We start from the raw sequence: 20,694 nt of genomic DNA on the forward strand, positions 1-20,694 counted from the left end.
CACAGTTCGTGCACTCCAACCAAGTCCTGCACTCCTGAATTTAACACAAGCTAAAAGCTGCCCCTGGCTGTATAGCCAGTGACTAGTTTAACACCTCATGAGACATTTTTCCAGTCTTCTATTAAGAAATTTCTTCTACAGCTATTTACTGAGTTTATTTAAGCACGTGAAAAACCACGAGATTTGAGATGGTTGCCAAACCAGTGTCAATAAAGATCTTCCTTCAACGGATTTATATTTGCTTCAGCAACCCAATAAGCTACCAAGTTGCTAAGGGTTTATCAAAGGGCAGAATATTCAAGGCGTTTGCAAACTGGTTATGGAGAGCAGCCAGGTGGACCACTGACATTACTCTGCACATCTTAAATGCCTCAGTCAATTTCGGTTGTAAATTTTCATCTTTAGTGGAGATTTCAGATGATTTCTCCAGTTATTTCAGCTCTTTTTTTTTTCTTTCTTTAATTCCTTGATCATTGCTTTTTTTTTATGACTTGTTCAGCACCTTTACATTTCCTGCATGTTAATTTACAACCTAGCAGATCACACTGAGCAGATCAAATACTCATGAACTATGCATGTACTCTGACTCTCTTCCCAGATATCTGCAGTCCTTCCCAACTCTTGCATTGCCTCAAGACCTACAATTCTTTCAAGGACTCTTCTAAAAAACATCAAATATTCATCCCACTCCCACATACTCTTTCATTAATGAGCCAGCTAGGCAGAGTCAAGCAGTGTCTCAGGGCCTCCAGCCTTTCAGTGGTTTAATTCCTGATCTTGCTGAATGTTTTAGCCTCAGCTTTTATTTCATGTGGGCACCAGTGACACATCCAGGAGCAGTCTGAGCAGCAGCAGGAAGGGTGACAGAGCTCTAGAAGTGGCAGTAAAGGACTCTGGAGCAAAAGGAGTTTTCCTCCCAGTCAAAGCAGAAAGATTTGAGATGGCTGAATCTGGAGAATCAACAAATGGTTACAGGGCTGGTGCCACTGCCAAGGGCTCAGCCTCTTCTGAGCTGTGTGTTGTGGCTGACACCCTGAAGGGAAGGGATGGAGCAAAGGGATGAACTCTGAAAAAGAACCTTCTCATCTCACCCCAGAAAACAAGAGAAATCAAATGATCTAATAAAAATGAAATGCATTAAACAGAGTTAAGCTCAGCAGGACACATTTGCATGATGGTTTCAGCACTCCAGTTCCCCTGAAGTCAAATGGAAATGCACTGGTTTCTCTCAGCAGAACTTGGCACAGCAAGCACTTCTGTACTCTTGGGAGTGCCAGCCCATGGAATGCTGCAGCTCCAACTGCCATATGGCTACAGCTTAAGTAAGACTACGCATTTCTTTCACATCTTAGCATTTTATTCTCAGTATTTAATTCATAGCACATCATGAGTCAGGCTGTATTCTCTGTGCCTTTTCCTGGGGGTGTGTTTTTCAGTCTATCTTTATGTTCTCTCTCAATGACGTCCAAGAGCTAGGACTGAACCTAACACTGCCTTCCCATGAGAGGCTTTACAATGATTTTAACAGATTTTGGATCAATCTCTCGCTGTCAAGTTTGTGAAACAGAAAGTTTTATAAATTTGCAAAACACAATTAATTGGCAATTCCACTTGGCTTTTGCCAAGGAGATAAGGTTTTTTTCAGATATGTTAGGATACACAGACAAGTGTAATATTTAAATCAATAAAAGACAGACCTATAAATAAAGAACTAAACTGAAGCTACTCTGGCACACCTTATTCTGGAAAACAGACCCCTGCACTAAGGCAGAATATGGCCAGGCACACAAAAACAGGAATAACACACAGCACAGCCTAAGCACCCACACAAATTTGCACCACACCATCCAGAAGTCTGAGGGAGGAGGCCCACAGAAAACAGGGATTGTGGCAGACCAGGTGGAGTTAGAGGCAGATATGATGCAAAGATTATTCATAAGCTGAGCAAGCAGCCAGCAGGCATCATTGCAACATTTTCCCAGTGTCAGGGAGGAAAAATAATTACGTGCAGTGTTTCAAGCTAGAGATTGAGTAAACACAAGAGGAAATCAGAAATGTTCCACCCTCAAAAATCTGACACAGTAAGAGTTGCCTTAAGAAGCATAACCATCTCACCATCTCTTTGCTGTCAGTACTGTGGTGGCTCTCCTGTCAGCTCTGGAAACAGGGATAACCAGGCTGACTATCCAGTGATTCATATTCCCAGCATATGGGAACATTCTTTCACTTGATACTGAACACATCATGAAACCCTAGCTGTCTTCAACTATTGGGCATGGCAAGTAATTCACTGACTTAATTCAGCTTCATTAAAGCAGAGGGATTATATGAAAGCAAATTAAAAATGAGCATAAAAAAACAGGAAAATATGTTTACTATTTTGCCTGTTCACTTTACTGGCTTACCATAGGGATATGTTAAGTCTTCTTTTGTACTGGGATTTATTTTCTCTTTTAAATACTTTACAAGGTTCACTTGAAAAAGCTCAACAGAAGATTTCAAAAATATGTTAATTGAATGTTTACAGGAATCTCTGTGAACACCCACAAAAGCAAGATACTAAGAAAATGTCTGTTAAAATCTCCAAATCTGTGCAGGAAGACTAATTTTAATCACATTTTTCTGAATTTATTTCTATGAATCAATGCCACATCAGTCCTTTATGGCCTTTTATTCCAAACTGTTCTGTATGGAGTCCTGCCAGAAAGGAACTCACAGCCCTAGCAAGCTGTTGCATGAGCCTGAGTTAAGGCATGTAAAAGTACTGATTACTTTTCCTTAGTTTTTAGAAAAAGATTGTGAAGATGTGACTGAGACCCTTCAGTGTGGTTTTTTCTGTTGGTTTTCTGTGGGGTTTTTTTATCCTATCAGTTATGCAACATGCAGTTTCACCAAGCTACCCTTTATTAAAGGGACATCATTAGAGGTGTTTCAGCACAGAACCTACCTTATCCCCCTTTATTGTAAACCTGCAGTCCATTCCAGGGGACAGTTGAACTATTTTCCAGACAGATGGGATGCTGCCAGCAATGGCAGTATGCAGAAAAACCAAAAACAGGCAATTCTGCAATTCTCCACCTAGATGCCCAGAACTCGAGTAGGAATTTTAAATCTTTTTTATGCACTAGTTGGAAAAATTCTTGATTCAATCTTCACCTGATCTTCTCAGCTACCATATGAATGACCAATAGAAATGCTGCACAATGATGCAGAACACAATTCCCACTGTGATCAATACTGCACTGCATATGTAAAGACTTTTTTTTCCCCCATAGAATATATACATCAAACATTAAATATGAAAAAATTGCAAAGTAAGCATAAAGAAGATATGAATCACTGCTATACTCTTACTTTTAAAAAAATTAAAGTGATTCATATTCAAACTTCTTGAGAGAAGTACAAATATAATACAAGCATCAATATCAATAAACATACTCTGGTAAGAATAATTCAGTAAGATGCAAAATGAAAGATTTACAAATCTATTACACATACAGTTCACTTGATACAGGTTCTGCAAGGGAAAATAAATTGCAAAGGCCTAACCATTGCTATGTTGGCTAAAAAGAAACTGAAAATCCCAACCACAGGGAGGTTTGCCTAAGGAGAGGCTGCATGTTTGGGAGCCAGCAGTGAGCTGACAGGAGGAAAGAATACTTGCTGACATGAGAAAATGTTTTTGTCAAAGCTCTGCAATCTGCAGCCTCCCAGCTTGACACCAGAAGCTCTGCAGGCCCCTGCCCCAGGCAGAAGTAAGGAAGTGTACTCACATGTACTCCCTGTGTGCAGAGTGCACTGCGGCCGCGTTGCTGTAACGCCACAAAACTATCGCTGACGACAAAACATCCAGGGTGGCATCAAACTGCAAGAGAGACACAGTCAATTGTTCTGTGGGCCATTCAATGTGCCCTGCACTAAGAGCAATGCATTTACCATCCTGCTGCACAGGCACAAAGCAGCTTCAAAGAAATCACTTTAATGAAAGCACAATTTATGTTTAATGAATTGATCCTCACGTTTTCGCCGTGTATTATTGCACAGTGATACATTTCAGAGGTCAAAAAGTCAATCAAAGGATTAAAAAAAATTTGAACTTTTAATCTATCACCTGCGAAGAAGTTAAGAAAAAAACAAACATCACAGTCTGCCACTGTAGCACCTCAAAAGTTAAAATACTAATATAATCCTAATGCAAAGACAAGTGTAGAAAAATGCCTGTCAAGCATTCCTCTTTTCTGCAGTCACTAATTTCCTCCAATAGCTTTTGTTTCCAACCAAGAAAATACTAACTTTTTCTCCAAATTCCCACTCAAATTTCCTCCTATATGAATTTATTATTCTATATCATCTGCAAAATTGCCATGTTTGTATTCCCAATTAATTTAATGCAGATGTGGTGTCAGGAACACTGAAAACCAGGCTTGTCCCACTGTGAGAACTTTCGCTCTCATGTCAAACTTCCTACAGAGTCAATCTGACCTTCAAAATTGAAAGCTAAAGATAAATTATTTGATATGAGTCATTGCTTGTCGTTAGGAATTTTTTGCTCTGCCACTAATCCAGAAAGTCATGGCAAGGACTGGAGAGGAAAGCTGTCATCCCTAAGTCAAGAGCAGTCTTACCATCAGCTTCAAAGGGAACAGTTCAGAAGGGAACTTTGGAATTTGGTTCAAGTTCAACAACAAAACTGATTTTTAGTTGAGAGATTTTGTATAAGAAAACCCTATCTGTTGGATAACATCTATCAACAATAAGGTATAAGCATGAGGTTTAGCTCCAGGATAGGACTCAATGGGCAGAAACTGAAAAAGTATAATTAAGAGTATCTTTGCCACCTTTTCCAATGCTTGACTTTAACAATATGTTTTTTAATCCATTATTGACCTTGCACACCTTTCCATGAACTTACCATAAGAAAAAATGCAGTATTTCATGTTCAGAAAAAGCCCTTGGAAAAGAAAAAAAGAGTAGATAATATTTCAATTGTATCTCTACTTACAGCAAATCCAAAGGATGATGCACTGTATCTCATTACGGAGACAGCTGAAGGAAAGAAAATATTATTTAGAATCACTTTAAATTTTCTTTGCATTTTTTTCTTTTTCTGTTGTTCAAGAGCTACAAAACCAGTTTTAACACATGGATTTACCTTCATCCAATTCCCACTAGAACACTTAAAAATGTCTACAAAAGACCTTGTGCCAGAGGAAATGGTCAGAACACTGAAGAGATTTCTTCCAAAACTGTAACTGGGGAGATTGAACAGCATTCAAAAAGTCTGCTCATGAAACAAGCTGTGTTTTAAATTTGAACAAAAACATTTTGAAACTACAATATCAAACTCTCAGAAAACTTCACACATCTCAAAGTGCTCCTTGCTCCAGCCAGGAGTTTCAGGCCACCTGAAGTGGATGACAGAAAACCACACAGGCCCATTGAGACTTCTTTGGCAAAAAGCCCCAGGGTAACTCACACAGCCCCAAGAAATGCTTCAGATCCCATCATTTCAGTGGCTTCCAACACAAAAATATCAGTAGGAAAAGTTTTGAGCAGCCCTGGTTTTGACCACATAGTACCTTCTAAAAAATAACCAAGACTGAAAATGTGCTAACACCTAGGAAAAAAACTACTATTTAAAAAATTTTACTCCTCACATCCTAATTTCATCACCTCAGTTTCCAATTCTAGGAAGGCCTGTGCCAGAACAAATACTTCAAGTAGGCAGGAAGAAGAGTCTCCTGGAGACAGGACTTCACCAAATGCAGCTCTCAGGGTCACAGCAACCCCAGCCAAGCTCTCAGGCACTGAGCGCTCCATCCTTCTTGCTGTGCTTTGTGAAGGGCCACCTGAACCTCTGCTCCCTGAATAAACTCACAGAACTCCAGCTCCAGTATTAAGAAGGCTTGAAATAAAGCCTAAAAGGATTGATTTAATTACTTTTGTATGAACTGGCATCAGCTAACTTAATAAGAACTTATTTTTGTAGGGAAAAAAGCCAAATAAACCAAAAAACCCAAACTCATCAATGACTTTGTCAATCTCAGGCTGACAAACATAATATATCATTCTCAGTGTTCATTAGAGCAGGTTGGCAGAACAGAGACACTATGATTTGACTGTTCTTTTCAGTAACAGCAAGCTGCAGTTCTGTGGCACTTATCTGGATAAACAGAAATTAAATTCTTGGGAAAAAAACCCTTTTGTTATGAATCTAAGATTTAGGTGTGGTCATGAGCAAGCCAGATGTCACAAATATTTGGACTTTATCATCACATTTGGCCAAAACACAAAGAAAAGTCATCAAGGTTCCTCTCCAGACTCCAATTTTCTCCAAGTATTGAAACAGTGTAGATTTACATTTCCCTCTCATTTTAAACCATAATTTCCCACATTTCATTCCCTAGGTAAAAAAAAGAAGCTATATTTCTTGGTCAGACTTACCAGTGATCTGCAAATTTCAACACTTCACTGCATAATAATATATTGCCTATCAAATTTTCATTGTCTGCCTCCTTAGAGGCATATAGTTTCAAAATCAGTAGAAGTTGCAAACAAAATTATGAAGATTCACAGGTACATAGAAACTTGCAATGTTCCTGTCATTGCTGCTTCCCTAAGTTCAAAGCAACACATTTACTCCTATTTCTAGCTTACCCCTCTAGTGGAATTAACTCCTCAGTTTTTACTAAATTACCAGTTTCTTTCCCAACTCAGATCCAGACTTGAAACTAATTGTATGGTTCCTTTAAAAATGAATATGTAATTTCTCTGGTGATGAACTGCATACAGATAGCAGTTCCACACCTTAAGGATCCTTGAAGGGACATATTTGGTATATTTAAAGCACAGGGAATTCTGCATGAGAACTATTTTTATTTTATGTATTCTATCACAGCAGTAACACACAATCTGTTTGTCCTGAGCCATCTAAAACAGCAATGAAAAACAAGTATTAATTAACAGTGTCATAACTCTGCTCAAACCTTTTTGCTAATTAGTGAATATGACTAGTACTGGCATCCTACAACTCTTAACTTTTAGTGGTAGAAGGCCATAACAAAGGTATTAAAGACCTTTTAAGCACTGGAAAGATGTATTTCTCTATTATTTATTTACATACTGGTTTTCTAATGGAATAAACAACACATTTCTTTTCCTTTCAGAGTCAAATAACAATGTTAAAGCAACTTAAGCCCTGACTTAAGCATATTAATACTTCTAGCTGGCAAGTACAGTCATAAAGCCCCCCAGTAAGTCATCCCAGCTTAAACAGGATGTCTGTCCATGAATCCAGGCTCTGTGGCAGTGCAAGCAGCTCTAATATTGGATTACAGGGTATCAGCCAACACAGGCTGCACCAGACCAGCCACATCCACTAAAAACAACTGGTTCCCCCTCCAGACACTGGAGCTGAAAGGACTCTTGTGCAGGTTATTTCTTAGCAGCCAAGCATCTGAGAGCCCTGGGCAGAGGAATACTTGTGGTCCTTATGCCTCCAGTGCCGCTGCTTGGCTCCAGGAGGGCACTGCAGGGATGGGCCACGGAGCTTCTGCTGATCCCTCACCTTCCCTCTTCCCAAAGTGCATTTTCAGCTACTCCCAGATGGGAATAAAATCCCCCAGAGATTCCTAATCTCCATACTGAGCCACAACAACGGTGGGAAACAAGAAATGAGGAAAGAACAGAGCAGGAGCATAAAACCCCTGTGAGGCCACATTTAGCAGCTGCACTGCCATGACAGTGGGAGCCTGCTTTTAGCTGTTCTGTTGGCTAAATTGGACAACGTTTTATTACCTCTACAATAAAGCAGATAATCCTAATGCATTTTCCTGACATTTGTAAACAGAACTTGCAAGCAGTCAGAAGCTAAAAATAGAGCCAGCACAGTAAGCAACAAATCTACCTCCGTCTCCACCTGCACAGCAATATCAATTTGTGAAGTCTGCTGGCCTGTAGGTCAGGTTTTGCTGGAATTCCTTCACCCCTTTCAAAGTGATTCCAAATACTTTTTTTTTTTTTAATAGCCTATTTCCCACACTTTCTACAAAACAAGGGTTTTATTCATTTCATGTGCCTCAGAGAGAAATCATGTACCTAGGGCCTTAACTCTGCAGAGTAGTTCCAATTTAACTTTCCAGACATCTAGTCTGCCACCAGCCTTTGGCAGGTTTAATCCAGCACAAATTTGTTCCAGGGTGAGGACCCTGCAGTTAGCCTGGGATTCTCATTTCCTCACCTGTGTTGGGAGGGCTCCCTGGCACCTTTTTGTACAAAGTTAGGAGATGAGAAATAGGAGAGAAAATTAACTCTGACTCCAGGTTTTTTAAAAAAAAATTTTGGGATGAGTCTGACTACAAATGAGAGATGATACATAAAAACTGCTCCTCCATCTGTCATAAAAATCTCTTCTTACCTACTCAGAAAGGGAAAAATTATTTTTAGGCAGCTCCTCTAGATGGGACAATCACTCCATCATGTTTGCTTTGAAATTAGACTTTCTGAAAGACACGCTTGGATGTCACCACATAAAATACCAAGGCTTCAAAAGCACATGACCTGCACTTGGCAGAAATCAGTCAGGCGATCCGAACACTGCTGAAAGTGGTGGGTTTATGTCTCTGTATATTACAATGCAGATCTTGCAGGTCATACAGTCACGAGCAAGAGGAACTGGAAGTTCTTCTGAATCAGAAGTGAGACTGAAATGCAGTCTGTTTTCATTGCCTAGTGTTGGTAAAACATCTAAAACTAATGTTACAACAAATATTTAAAAAGAAATCCCTTCCAAACAGAGAAAAACAAGCAAGCAGTTGTTTTCTAAAAATCCCTCACAACAACTGAAGGCAAAGAACAGACATGTCTGATAATGCTAATACTTGTTAAAAATGCTACTGACCCAAATCAACAGGTGCCTCAGATGCCTTCTCCCCTCCCCAAAATTCTAGTAGAGCAAAATTTAAGGATTTTTATGCACATACATTAAATTTCTGCAACCAGCATCTACAAATGGCTGCCACACATTCAGTGTCTCAGACACAAGTCTGCCAGATACCTTATCCTCATGGGTAGATCCAGAGCTATCCATCAGTGTCACCCTTCTAGATCCATTTTTCCATCCCAAAGTAATTGGCAAAAGTGTAAGAACTTTATCTGTACAAAACCTTTGGCTCATTTTCTCAGTTTATATTGCAGCATTTAAAGGCCCTCGTTTCTGCTCAGTACCATTACACTGTGATGTATCTACCAAGTGAAGCCTAAACTTCATGCACATCAAACCTGGATCTTCATCTCATTAGAATTCATGATCAATTGTAGAGAAGTCCCAAAGAGGGTTCATTTTTCCACCTGCCTGTAAGGTGTCACAGCAACGCTGTGCAGAATGAACTGCAGGAAAGGCCTGGGAGATTTCAGTCCTTGGGGAAGTTCAGCTCTGGGAACTGAGTGAACAAGGCTCTAGAGCCAGACATCAACTCTTCAGCTCTGCCACTGCCCGGGGCATCACTCTCAGACCAAGAAACCAGAAAAAATCCTCAAGGTATCCTGAAAAAAATCTTTGTAGATTCAGTAAGGCAAGAAATTTTGCTATTGGTAGTAGTAAAACCTTCCAGGAATAATTGTCTTTCCTTGTCTATTATGCAGTTAATTATTTTGCTTTTTTGTTGGGAAATGGTCAAATCTTTAGCAGCTACAAACTTCCATAACTTCATTTTCTGCAGTGAGATACAACAGCATATATAAGTTGAATGTATTCCTCATTACTATTAGAGAAGAAGAAAGTTTCGGGACTTTGTTCAAAGGTTTTCCCTTGAGTTTAATCGAAACAGTTCTTTCCAGTTTGCTCACATGTTAGCAGATTTTTTAACATTATTTATTACTATTATTATTATTATTGCTGATTTCAGTATTTTCTATATTAAGTGGTTCATTTTTCAATGTTTCAATTGTAGAAGTTTTTAACACCTGTTTTTGTGGTTCTTGAAAAGAAATGCCAGTTCTCCCCTAACTCCCTTTGCTTACATGTTTTTTGTTTCTATTTGAAACTGATTGTCCATTATACCAAGGTGCTCAGCAATAGTAACAAAGAACCAAGAATGACAAAACAGTCCAGAACTAAACCTCACTTAGGCTGTAGATTCACTTCTGTTTGATTTGTTTCCACCTCCCCTTTTGCCACCAAAAGAGCAGCCAGACCTCCCCTGCCATGTCCCACAAATGGGCCAGACTGGGCAAACCCACAGGACTGCCCAATTCTGAACTGTGAAATAATCCTACAGAAAACAAGGGATAACTTTCCAAATGATGAAAACATTACCCTTGTGGAGAACACAGTGACCCAGCTGCAATACACAGCAAACTGAGCACAGCAGTGATATAAAGAAGCCTGGTAGAAAGCCCCTGAATGACAGAGACACACAGACATTGACAGTAAATCTGTCCCTGATTTCAGAAAAAGAAAAAAAAAACAATGTCTGGGATATCTTTTAACAGCTGCTGAAATATCTTCTATCTACAGCAAGCTTTCCCTGCCACCCTTCAGTGAGTAGAGCACTAATAAATGGTCAGCCAGCAATAGCAGAGCTGTCCATTTTCTGTGGCACCCTTTCCCAGCATTGCTAGAGATGAACACCAGGAACCATTTCTTTAGGGAAAGCTGTTTGTAAAGCCAGAAATCAAGCAACTCCCATCAGGCAGAGATAGCAGCAATTTCCAGAGCTGCTCAGGAGCAATATTCCAGCATGTGCAAGTGCTCTGCAGAGCACAGGAGAGAGCAGGATCCCTCCTGTCTGGCATCCCACTGCTTCACACACGCCCGTGCTTCCTCTCTCAGGTGCCAACCTTCTGTTTTCAAACAAGATCATCTCAAAAAAAAAGAGAACACAAATAAATCAGAGCAAAGGAGGACTTGGTCTTTTTGTTTCGTTTTGGCTTTTCAGGGGGCCGGAGCTAAAGGAGGGCCCATATGTTACAGCTCCAGTTGAGCTTTATCAGGATGCTAAATGCATATGTTGGCATTTCAGAATAGAAATAATGAAACTTTTAGGTCTATAAAAAAAAAAAAAAAAAGATAGATACGTGGTGCAAACTCTCTGCAACTGACTATACAGGTGCATACTTTCATCTGTTGTATTTCAAATGGGGTCACTTGAACTGCCCAAAATAACTCACTGCAATGACATTAAAGCACATTGTCTTTTAATGAAACCATGTATTATTGATGCCCCAACTCCAAATATAACAACTGAAATGGCCTAGAACGTTGCAAATGCTTGTAACTGAACATTTACCAGGGAGGATTTTGCAGCTTATGCCTACAATCCACAAGCTTTGTAATTTCAAACCTGGAGTGAGCTTCCAAAACCAAAGGAAGCTCTTTGACCCTGAACTGGGACAAGGAGTGGCACCTTGGCTAAAAAAGCCACAATTTACCACAAATGTTGGGTATATCAGAAACACTCAACAGCTGTTTCTAAAGCCCTCTGGCCAAGATTTGTAACTTGCTGATTTCAGACAAGGGTTATATAGATTTAATGACTTGGGAGACTCTCCAAACACAAAATTTCTCCCAATTTTTGTTTCACTGACTGGAGGCAAAAGAAGCATTGAGGTTCTACTCAGCACAAAAGAAAATAACCTGGTTTTGGGAGTCTGACCAGTTGATTTAAAACAAAATTAACAGAATAACCCGGGACATTGAGGTGAAGACACTTATCTGACCTAAAGGGTTTCTGGAATCTTCACAGGGATTCAGCCAACTTCATGTTTTATAAATGCATCCTCAAACCTGTAATAGCTAGGACACAGATTAAACATTTTTACCAATCACTGAAGGTTTTGAATTGTTAATCAAAGAGATGAAACACTGCCATTATTCTCAGGTTCTGGTAAGTTCCTGTCCTGTGGTCACATTAGAAAGATGAAGAGATCCTTTCAAAAAGATAATTAAAGACAGATATTGTACAAAAGCTCAGATGTATTAACATAGAATTTATATGCAAGGATTCAGAGTAACTGCAGCACAGCCAACAATAAATGTGTGAATATAATTGGCTGTGCTTCTGACTGTGTATTGGGGTCTGTAAGAAAAAAATATTGTTAATAACTTTTATTTAGAAGCACAGCACACTTTCAAGAAAGAGCATAATCAGTGAGAACTGCATCCCCTGCCCCTGACAGGGTTATTTGTCTATAAAGAAGCCTACTGGTTTCATTTTAAAAAGGTGCTCAATTTGAAGTCTGCCAGATTTAGACTAGAAAAAAATATATCAGAAATGTCCAAGTGCCAAAGTTCCAGATTCAGGGTATTTTTTATTTATTTTTGCCCTCTATTTTCATGCTACTATTTCAAACTGGACTGTGGGCAAGTTGGGGTGTTTTAGAAATCACGAGCATTAAAACAAAACAGCGCTGCTGTTAAAAAAAAAATAAAAACAATTAAGAGCAGCAGCCAGACAGACACAAGCCAGTTTCAAATACCTGGAATCACACTGCAATCTAACCTCTGCTCCACATAAACTGGCTGAGAGAAGTGCAACAGGGAGGACGTAGATCAAGAGAGGATTTAGTTAGCTTTGCCTTATATCACATTCTAGAAGTATATCTATATTTCTAGAATAATTACAACTATCCTGCAGCTTCAATACACTTCTTAAATAAGAAAAAAGACTCTATCTATGGTTTAAGTTTACTCCAGTACGACTCTTCCCAGCAGCCTTTAAATGTAGAGAAAATAAACACATTTTAGTCATGGTAAGCATTTAAAATCAGTCCACAAAGGCACTGGCTAAATTCTCACTTTTCCACATTAACTGTAAGAGCTCTTTTTTAGTAGCTACAATCCATGACACAATATAGATGAATTTTCAAATTATGAACAAACAGAAATTTGTCAAACAGCAAGATTTCCACTGAAATTCCATGTGAATATACAAATTTTTTCATCAAAGTTCTTTTATTTCCCCTAGAATTTCAGGAAAAATTTAAGCAGCTCATCATTTGAAGAAGTGCATTGCAAGAGTTTGTACTTACCATGAAAAGTTTGCCAAATTAATTAGAATCTATCCTATTTTATGGATTTTCACTTTTCCTTTCAGTGTGTGTGGGGAGGAAGTTACGGGTTTTGGGGTCATTACAGACATGTAACTATATTAACAATTACATAAAAATAAAAAAAATGTCTTCCTATTTCAGAAGAAAGGAACCAGAACTGGATCAGGGACCAGAGGAGATATTTGAAGATCAGGGATTCAGAATAATTTAATAATCCAGAAGGACTGGACCCTGAAGAAGAGAGGGTGTAACTGTGTGAAAAGGCAGGCAGATCCAGGTGGGGCACAGTCCCTCACACCCTACTGCCAACCCTTCCACATTTCCTAGGATTCTGTCTCGAAAACAGGGTGCAAGTACTTCCACAGCCCAGGGGGTTACACACAGGGAAAATCCTTTTACCCTTTACTCCATCCTACAAAAAGATGGAGTAATTCTGCAAAGAGTGACAGCAGGCACCATCAATATCTTATCTATTTCAATAAAGTGTGTCCTGCTATGACCTGCCTTTTATATTCAACATTGTCAAAGCCTTCACTTTCTGAACTGCAAACTTTACCCATGGAAAATTACCCCAATTAGAAACAATCTGGAGGAGCTTTATGGCATTCCCACAGCTCAACAGTTGTGAGAGACTATTTTTATACTAAAAGTATTTGAACAGACCTCTGAAAATCAAAGCAGTTTTCTTTCTATAGAGAAATACAGCACGTCTTCAGAAATGCATCAAGTGCTGAAAAAGAATATTAATTTTGAAAATGATTTTGCATTGTCCCTTAACTTGCATTAGTATACTGTAATTATAATTACTGAAACTGATATGACTTGTGCACCCCCACTGATAGGTTTTAAAGCTTGGTTCTGTTCTGCTGAAACCTCTAGAACACAAATGCAGTGAAGCCATGAATGCAAAGGTGACTATTTTAAGCACCCCTCATTTCAGCTCCCTTTGAAAAGTTCTGAATTTGGAACAGAGGAAAATGAGTCCATACAAAACTGTCAGCTGGACACCAAATAATGAATACACCCAAAAAAATTATAAGAAAGAGCTATTAAAAATTACATTCAAAGTCAAGTATCTGAGAACATAGAGGCAGGCTGAAACTTTTTTTAAAACCATTTCTAGTATAACCACCTATCTGTGTTCCATTTTTTATGAAGCTAAAATAAGGTATTTGCTTGGCATTTTCCTTGACATTCTTATCTGGTTCCTCCCTTAACTCACAGGTGGTTGTCTTGCAATGCTGTTTTGAGGAAGATAAACAGAAATAGAATAAATTCTCTTCACATCTACATTTGGGATTTAGAGACCTAAGGCTGCTCCTCGTTGGAGCCCATGCACACCTGACCAAAACCAAAGCTGGAGATTTATATTATATATAAATATATTTCTATTTCTTCCTCTATGCATGGCTCTCCTGAACGTGCCAAGAATGGAACAAAGTGTGTGAGCACAAGGCCAGAGGAAATTCACACTCATGAAGTTTCAACTCATACTAAATGTTTGTTCTCTGAGCATTTAAATGAACTCAGAAATATGAAAACCAGGGAAGATCCAAACTGAAAAGCATTGGTTGTTGAGAGATAATTAGGTGCCTTCATAGCCCTTTTCATCATCCCTATCGATTTCAGAGACAAGACACATATCAGGGCACCCCTATTTAATTAGAAGGCTGGTGAGCAGCTTCAGAGCCAAAACAAGCTGCCAAGTACAATTAAGCAGGCTGCCAGAATACAGCACAATCTTAGAGATTTTCCTTTTATAAAGGGAGATTAGGAATGCACCATCCCAGACAGCTCAGTGACTTACTGGGGAAACTTTAAAACCTGGTTATACATACATGTCTAAACAGAATTCCAGTTTAAAGTTGCTTTTTTGATGTGAAAAAATTTAGATACCTCAACTGACTGTGAGAAAGGACATCTGACCAGACTTCTCCAGCCCATTTTAGTATGTAGGAGCCTGAGGACTTCTTCTCAGAACTTAAGCACACAGCACACCATGCTAAGGACACCTCCACATTCTTCTTCACAGCTGTTCCATACCCCATTAAATCCTTCTAGTTAATCTTCAGTTTTAACAAGTGAGAATTCAATTTCTGCCATTTAACATCATAAACTACTAAAACTCTCATAGACGTGTTCCCACACTATAAGAATCTGCAGTTTTAAAAATGCAAAATCACTTGCTGTCCCCTTTACTGGTCAGTATGTTCACGAATTTCTTTATGAGGCACATTTGACAAAGCACCAAAATTCACACCTGGAAGGATTACATTGGAATAAAGTAACAGATATTTTGCAACAGAGGGCAAATTGGAAAACTATCACAATTATAATAAATTTTACTGGTCCATTTTGCTAAGAAACCTGCAGAATGCCAAAACAACAATGATCACTCTGAATCAGCAAGTTTATTCATAATTTAATCTCAGTACTGCCCTATCAATATTTATTTACATTTACTGTATTGTCAGATGATCTGTGGCAGTTTATCACTTAGATTGTTACACTAAGAGCTCATTTCTATGGTCAGGTAACTTGAAATAAAGAGATAACTGAAATGTTGCTTTTTGTCATTCAGTTAGACCAATTGGCAGATTTTATCACTTATTTCCTTATATTTTATAATGGGTCATGATCAACATAACATTAAGCTAACATTTCCACCTTGGATAGGGAAAATTATGTTATTTGCACAAAGCAGTGAAATAGTCCAGGTAATTCAAGTAAAATGGAGTGATTTCAGCTCATCAATTAAAAGATAGCAGAAGCTGGCTCTACTTCTTATACAGTTGCTGGAATTCCAGGAAATCTCCAAGTTTGAAGTGGATTCCTAATACTCCATTAATAAAAACCACCAAGAAATGAAAATTCACCCTTCTTGCACAAATTTAATTAAACAGTCAAGTTCTGAACACAAACAATTCTGCTAAACAGATCAAAAGTCAAAAAGAAAAATAGAAAAAATAAATCCTCTGTGCAATCTTTTATCTTTCTAAGCTGAAATATAAACGAGCCTTCTGGGGAGAGAAGCAACTGTCTGCTGGTTCTTTGTTGAATGTAACTGTAGGGAAGAATTGAAGGCCCTTCAGACAAATTTCTTGCTCAGACAATGTGTTAATCTCAACAATCTATTGCCAAGGGCTGCAATAAAGAACCCTGTCATCAATCCTGCTTCAGTGCTGCAGCATGGGGATGCTCTGACAGCAAGGATGCCACAGACACACATAAAATAGCTCTGCACTACAGCCCAAGAGCAAACCCAATGTATCACATCAGCTGTGAGCTCCAAGTCATTAAACAAAAATTAAAATTAAATATGAGACTTACTAGCAAATTTCCTTTGTTCTGTGTTTGTTTAAACAAGCCCTGTTAGTAGCTTTTAAATGTGGTAATTCTAAATAAAACACCTCACAACATTTTACAGCTGTGGCAGTTTTCTTCCAATTGCACGGTCTTGACAAGAGGCAGCAATAGGAAATCATATCCAGCAATTCAAAGACTGGGAAGAGCTTCCCTCACAGAGCCAGAGTTGTAAAACTAAAAGAAAACCCCCTAAATGATTGACATACCACACTGCTCTGCATCTGCCCAATTTTAGAGTAATTGGCTTGACACATCTTCTGCTAATTCTGATCAAAGTAACAGAAGACTTGCAATCCTCCCTGATGAGATGAGCTTAATTTATTTGGACAGAAAACAGTCCAGATAATATCATAAAAAATGTGATGATAAGACAGAGGGATATTACAACGTTGTACATCACTACTTACAACATATAATCATGTCAATAAAACTCAAACTACATCCATTATTTTTTTCTGTTCCATGCACAACTCCAAGGAGCAAGCTCTTGGAAAGCCTTACAAACATATTCCCAGGATAAAACCTGTTATTTCAAGCAGCATATACATTATTTTTTTAACATACAAAGGACTTCTGCGGTTGATCTTTTTGCTTTTCTTTCCTGTTATGCAGCCTACAAAACTAAGATGAAAATGTTATGGATCAGTATACAGGGAATGTTTAAAGCAGGGTTGATATGCACTTCACTCGGAGTCCTAATGACTTTTCAGTGGAAGACGCTAAGCACCAACAATCCATGGAATCATCCAAAGTATCCTGACTTAATTTTTCTGAAATGATAAGCATAGTCTCTGAAAATCTAGTTTCAAGATTTCTGCAGTTAGCCTTCTGAAAATGGATGTAACTTTAAATGAGTTAAAATGTTTTCTACAATCATCAGACAGCAAAATTTTTTTAAAAATTTGGCAATACTATATTCTTTAAAATATTTTTTCAGATGAAAGCAAGAAAACTCACACACAGACAGGAACACACACACATTTTTATCATTCTTAGATCTTCATTTGCTCTCCTTTTAGACATCAGCCAGTATCTACTCACTCTCTGGCTCCACATATCAGTACTGATGGGTTTGGGTTGGGGTTTTTTTTTATTTCATTTCTAAATTATGTTGAAAATGCTTGCTGGTTTAAAAAAGCAAGAAACCTAAAATTACTAACACCAGAATGCTGGACTTATATTTACGAAAAATCCAGTGGTCTGGATTTGTGGTCACCAATCCTGACCCTTGAAGCAGAGATTAATTCAGAAGAAGAGGTGGGGTTTGTGATGCCTGAGATTGTAACACTGCTGCAGCACTGCAGATTGAGCAAAGATGTCTTGCTCACCATTCCTACTGTGCCAACTTGGTGTTTTCCTTCCTTGCAAGGCGAGGCTTTAAACCTCCTTGGCCTGGTGGCCCCGTGCAGCCCCAGCCCGGGTCCCCAAATGACACAAACCCCACTGCCCCCAGCAATGGATCCCAGCCGGGATTTCCCTCCCCTGCTGCCTGCTGGGAGAGACACGCTCCTTCTGCCAAGCCTTCCCAGCCAAAACTGGTATTTCATATTCACTGACAGCTCCATGTGCGCTCAGCCACTGCTCTTGATGACCTCCCAGCCTCCCCCACAGGTGAGACATCCTTCTCACTTTACAAGTTATTGTATTGTTTTCCCTGCATTGCTCTTACTCATCCTTCCAGCTGCCTGGTGGTCAGGGCCATAAGGCAATGCTAAGTCTGCTTTGCAACAGCACAAAAGACACTGCAGCAAGTTCATTCAGCCACTTTCAGAGAAAAATCAAGAACATAAAAATCAGCAGTGTAAAATGAATGTAAATGATTTGAAGTTAATGCGTGCAAGCACACAAATTAGTTATTTTTGTAGACTTGTTATAGAAGAGTCTAACAAATATTTTCTCTCTACCCCTGAGGAGAGACTATTGCAACATTCAAAAGAAGTAGATTATATTATTTTGTTAATAGCAGCTTACTTTTGGAAGGAAGAAAGAACAAGTTACTTTTTGTCACCCGTGCAAAGAGAATTACAGCGAGCTCCAGAGTACTCTGAATTCACCTCGCTGTGTATTTCATGGTAACTTGATTGCATACATAGCAGTATGAGTCCAGAGTCTCAGACTGTGTAAATTTACACCAAGTTCCTCACATATGCTTGTTTATTTATACTACTTGATTATCTTATCTTCACACAATTGTCTATGTTTGTAACACTCAGCTGAAATTTAAAATTTCCCATTTTGAATAGAGTGCAGTAAGTCTAAAAATTTCCATGGAAATTGAGATAACTTGATCAATGATAGTGCTGGATAAAAGAATACTTACAAGTGAAAACGTTATTTTGCAAATATAGGTTTGAAATGCTGAAAGATAACATCCTTTCTTCAAATGAGAATTTTTAACAGCTTCTTAAGCATCCTGATTACTTCCTTCCACATACAATCTCTTAAAAAATATGCTGCCATATACTACTTCATTCTGTCAAAAAATAAAATAAAGGCAATTGAAAAGAATCTCCAGAGAGAAAAAAATTAATTCAGAGCTAGAGCTGAGACTCCTCTGGGGTAGGAAGTAGGAATGACACAACTGCTCCAGATGGAAGCCATGAGATTAGTCACAGTTCACACATAAAGTCTTGAAAGGGCTTAAGAACAATCTGAAAGTTCTTCTGCAGCAAGAATTTATCCTTGTACAGGAAAGGAGGTGATCACTCTGAACATGCACAGTGCAGACACATAGTTCTAATCATGTTTGTAAAATGGATTTGCAATCTCCCATGTGTCAGAAAGCTCTTATGACACAGAAAGCAATCTTTATAATATGCATCTATCCATAGGCTCATCATTTCAAATAAAATAATTCCTTATTTCTGGCCTCTTGTGCATCTTTTATAAAGATATGAAAAAAATGAAGGGCCATGGTTCAGGATCAGTCACTAGGTACACTTTCTGTGGCATTTAGCACTGCACTGTATTTTGAGTTATCAGCCACAAGACGGTACAAACTGTCCAGGAGGGATCTTGGGGTACAACTCCCCCAGCTATGTCATCCAAAACCCTGGTACACAAATGAGCTCTTGGAATGACAGTTCACCTTCAACATTCCAAACTGATGCAATCAAAGTCCTGATCGTGGTCTGATGGATCCCAGTCGCAACAAGGAAATTCAGAGGAAAGGTCAAAAGAGTAATTCACACTCTAAAGATTCCATTTATTTACTTTTTAAATTTTTTTTCCTTCACATGCATGATCTTCCCAGGAATGCACAGCAAAAGCATCCCTCTTTTGTATAAAAGACTTCTTTGGAATTTGTTTTTGTCATAACAGGAACAAAATGACAGATCCCTACCTGGCCAGCACTGATTCCTACCCGATTTTACTGTTAGAGTTGAGCTTTGATTTAACAAAATCAACAGATTACAAACTTTACAGTGGGAATTACGAGCAAACTCACTCACTGGCATGGCTCCTAATATTCTTCTAATTTCCAGCCTAGAAGGGAAATAACTGTGTTCTCCTGCTCTTGTGCAATTACAATTATTTATAAAATTAATCTTGCCCATTAGTAGCTCAAATACCTCCTCCCCATGACTCTGACTGGCACCCACACTGCCCAAGGCTGGCTCCCCTGTGCTGGGGTGGCTCAGACCTCATCTCACAGTGACACAGCACCAGCCCAAAGCTGGGACCTCGCTGGTTATCTGAGCAGAGATCTGATAATCACTGACTCAGATGCATTCACAGAACACTTGCATTAACACTAATTTAATTGGAAATATTTTCAATATCAGAGTCTCAAGAGATAATGACTTGTTGGGGTGTGATACTGATGAAGTAGGGTCCAAAATAAGCCACTTCCTTAAGAACTGGGTAATGACTTTTGACCAGTTATTGTTTTTGCTGCAAATGAAGCATTTACTCAAAAGCAAATACAATAAAGGAGTAAAAAGTGCTTATCAAGAGTTATTAAGTAAATATGATGACAAGAACTTTAAATAAAATTGCAAATTATCTTTGTTCATGCTGTATATTAATACAAATTATTCTCTCAGTTGTTTCTGCTATTATTTCATGCCATGGAACAACAAGAAACAGCGATTATTTGATCCATATCTTTGAAGTTCTTTAACAAATTCAGGATTAAAAGTCTGCAGCTTTATACTGATACAAATGGGATCAATGAATTCTTCTATTCTACAGTGAAAGAAATTGTAAAAACAGGGGTAGGCATTTGGGAACTGCAGTACTGAACACAGGCCAGATGATTAATTTCATGACAGGTAC

At 38.6% G+C, this 20,694-nt stretch overlaps 1 protein-coding gene across 1 annotated transcript in view; it reads right to left on the reverse strand.

The window, feature by feature from the left end:
- TMEM163 (transmembrane protein 163) overlaps nt 1-20,694 on the reverse strand; it is an 87,374-nt gene that overhangs the window by 29,230 nt on the left and 37,450 nt on the right. Inside the window, exons 3-4 of the mRNA XM_053948246.1 lie at nt 5,003-5,046; nt 3,774-3,865 (exon numbers count right to left, since the gene is read on the reverse strand). Coding sequence (XP_053804221.1) covers nt 3,774-3,865; nt 5,003-5,046 — 136 coding nt within the window. The remainder of the gene's footprint in view (nt 1-3,773; nt 3,866-5,002; nt 5,047-20,694) is intronic.

This window comes from Vidua chalybeata, chromosome 7 (assembly GCF_026979565.1).
Source record: "Vidua chalybeata isolate OUT-0048 chromosome 7, bVidCha1 merged haplotype, whole genome shotgun sequence".
Classification (NCBI taxonomy): domain Eukaryota; kingdom Metazoa; phylum Chordata; class Aves; order Passeriformes; family Viduidae; genus Vidua; species Vidua chalybeata.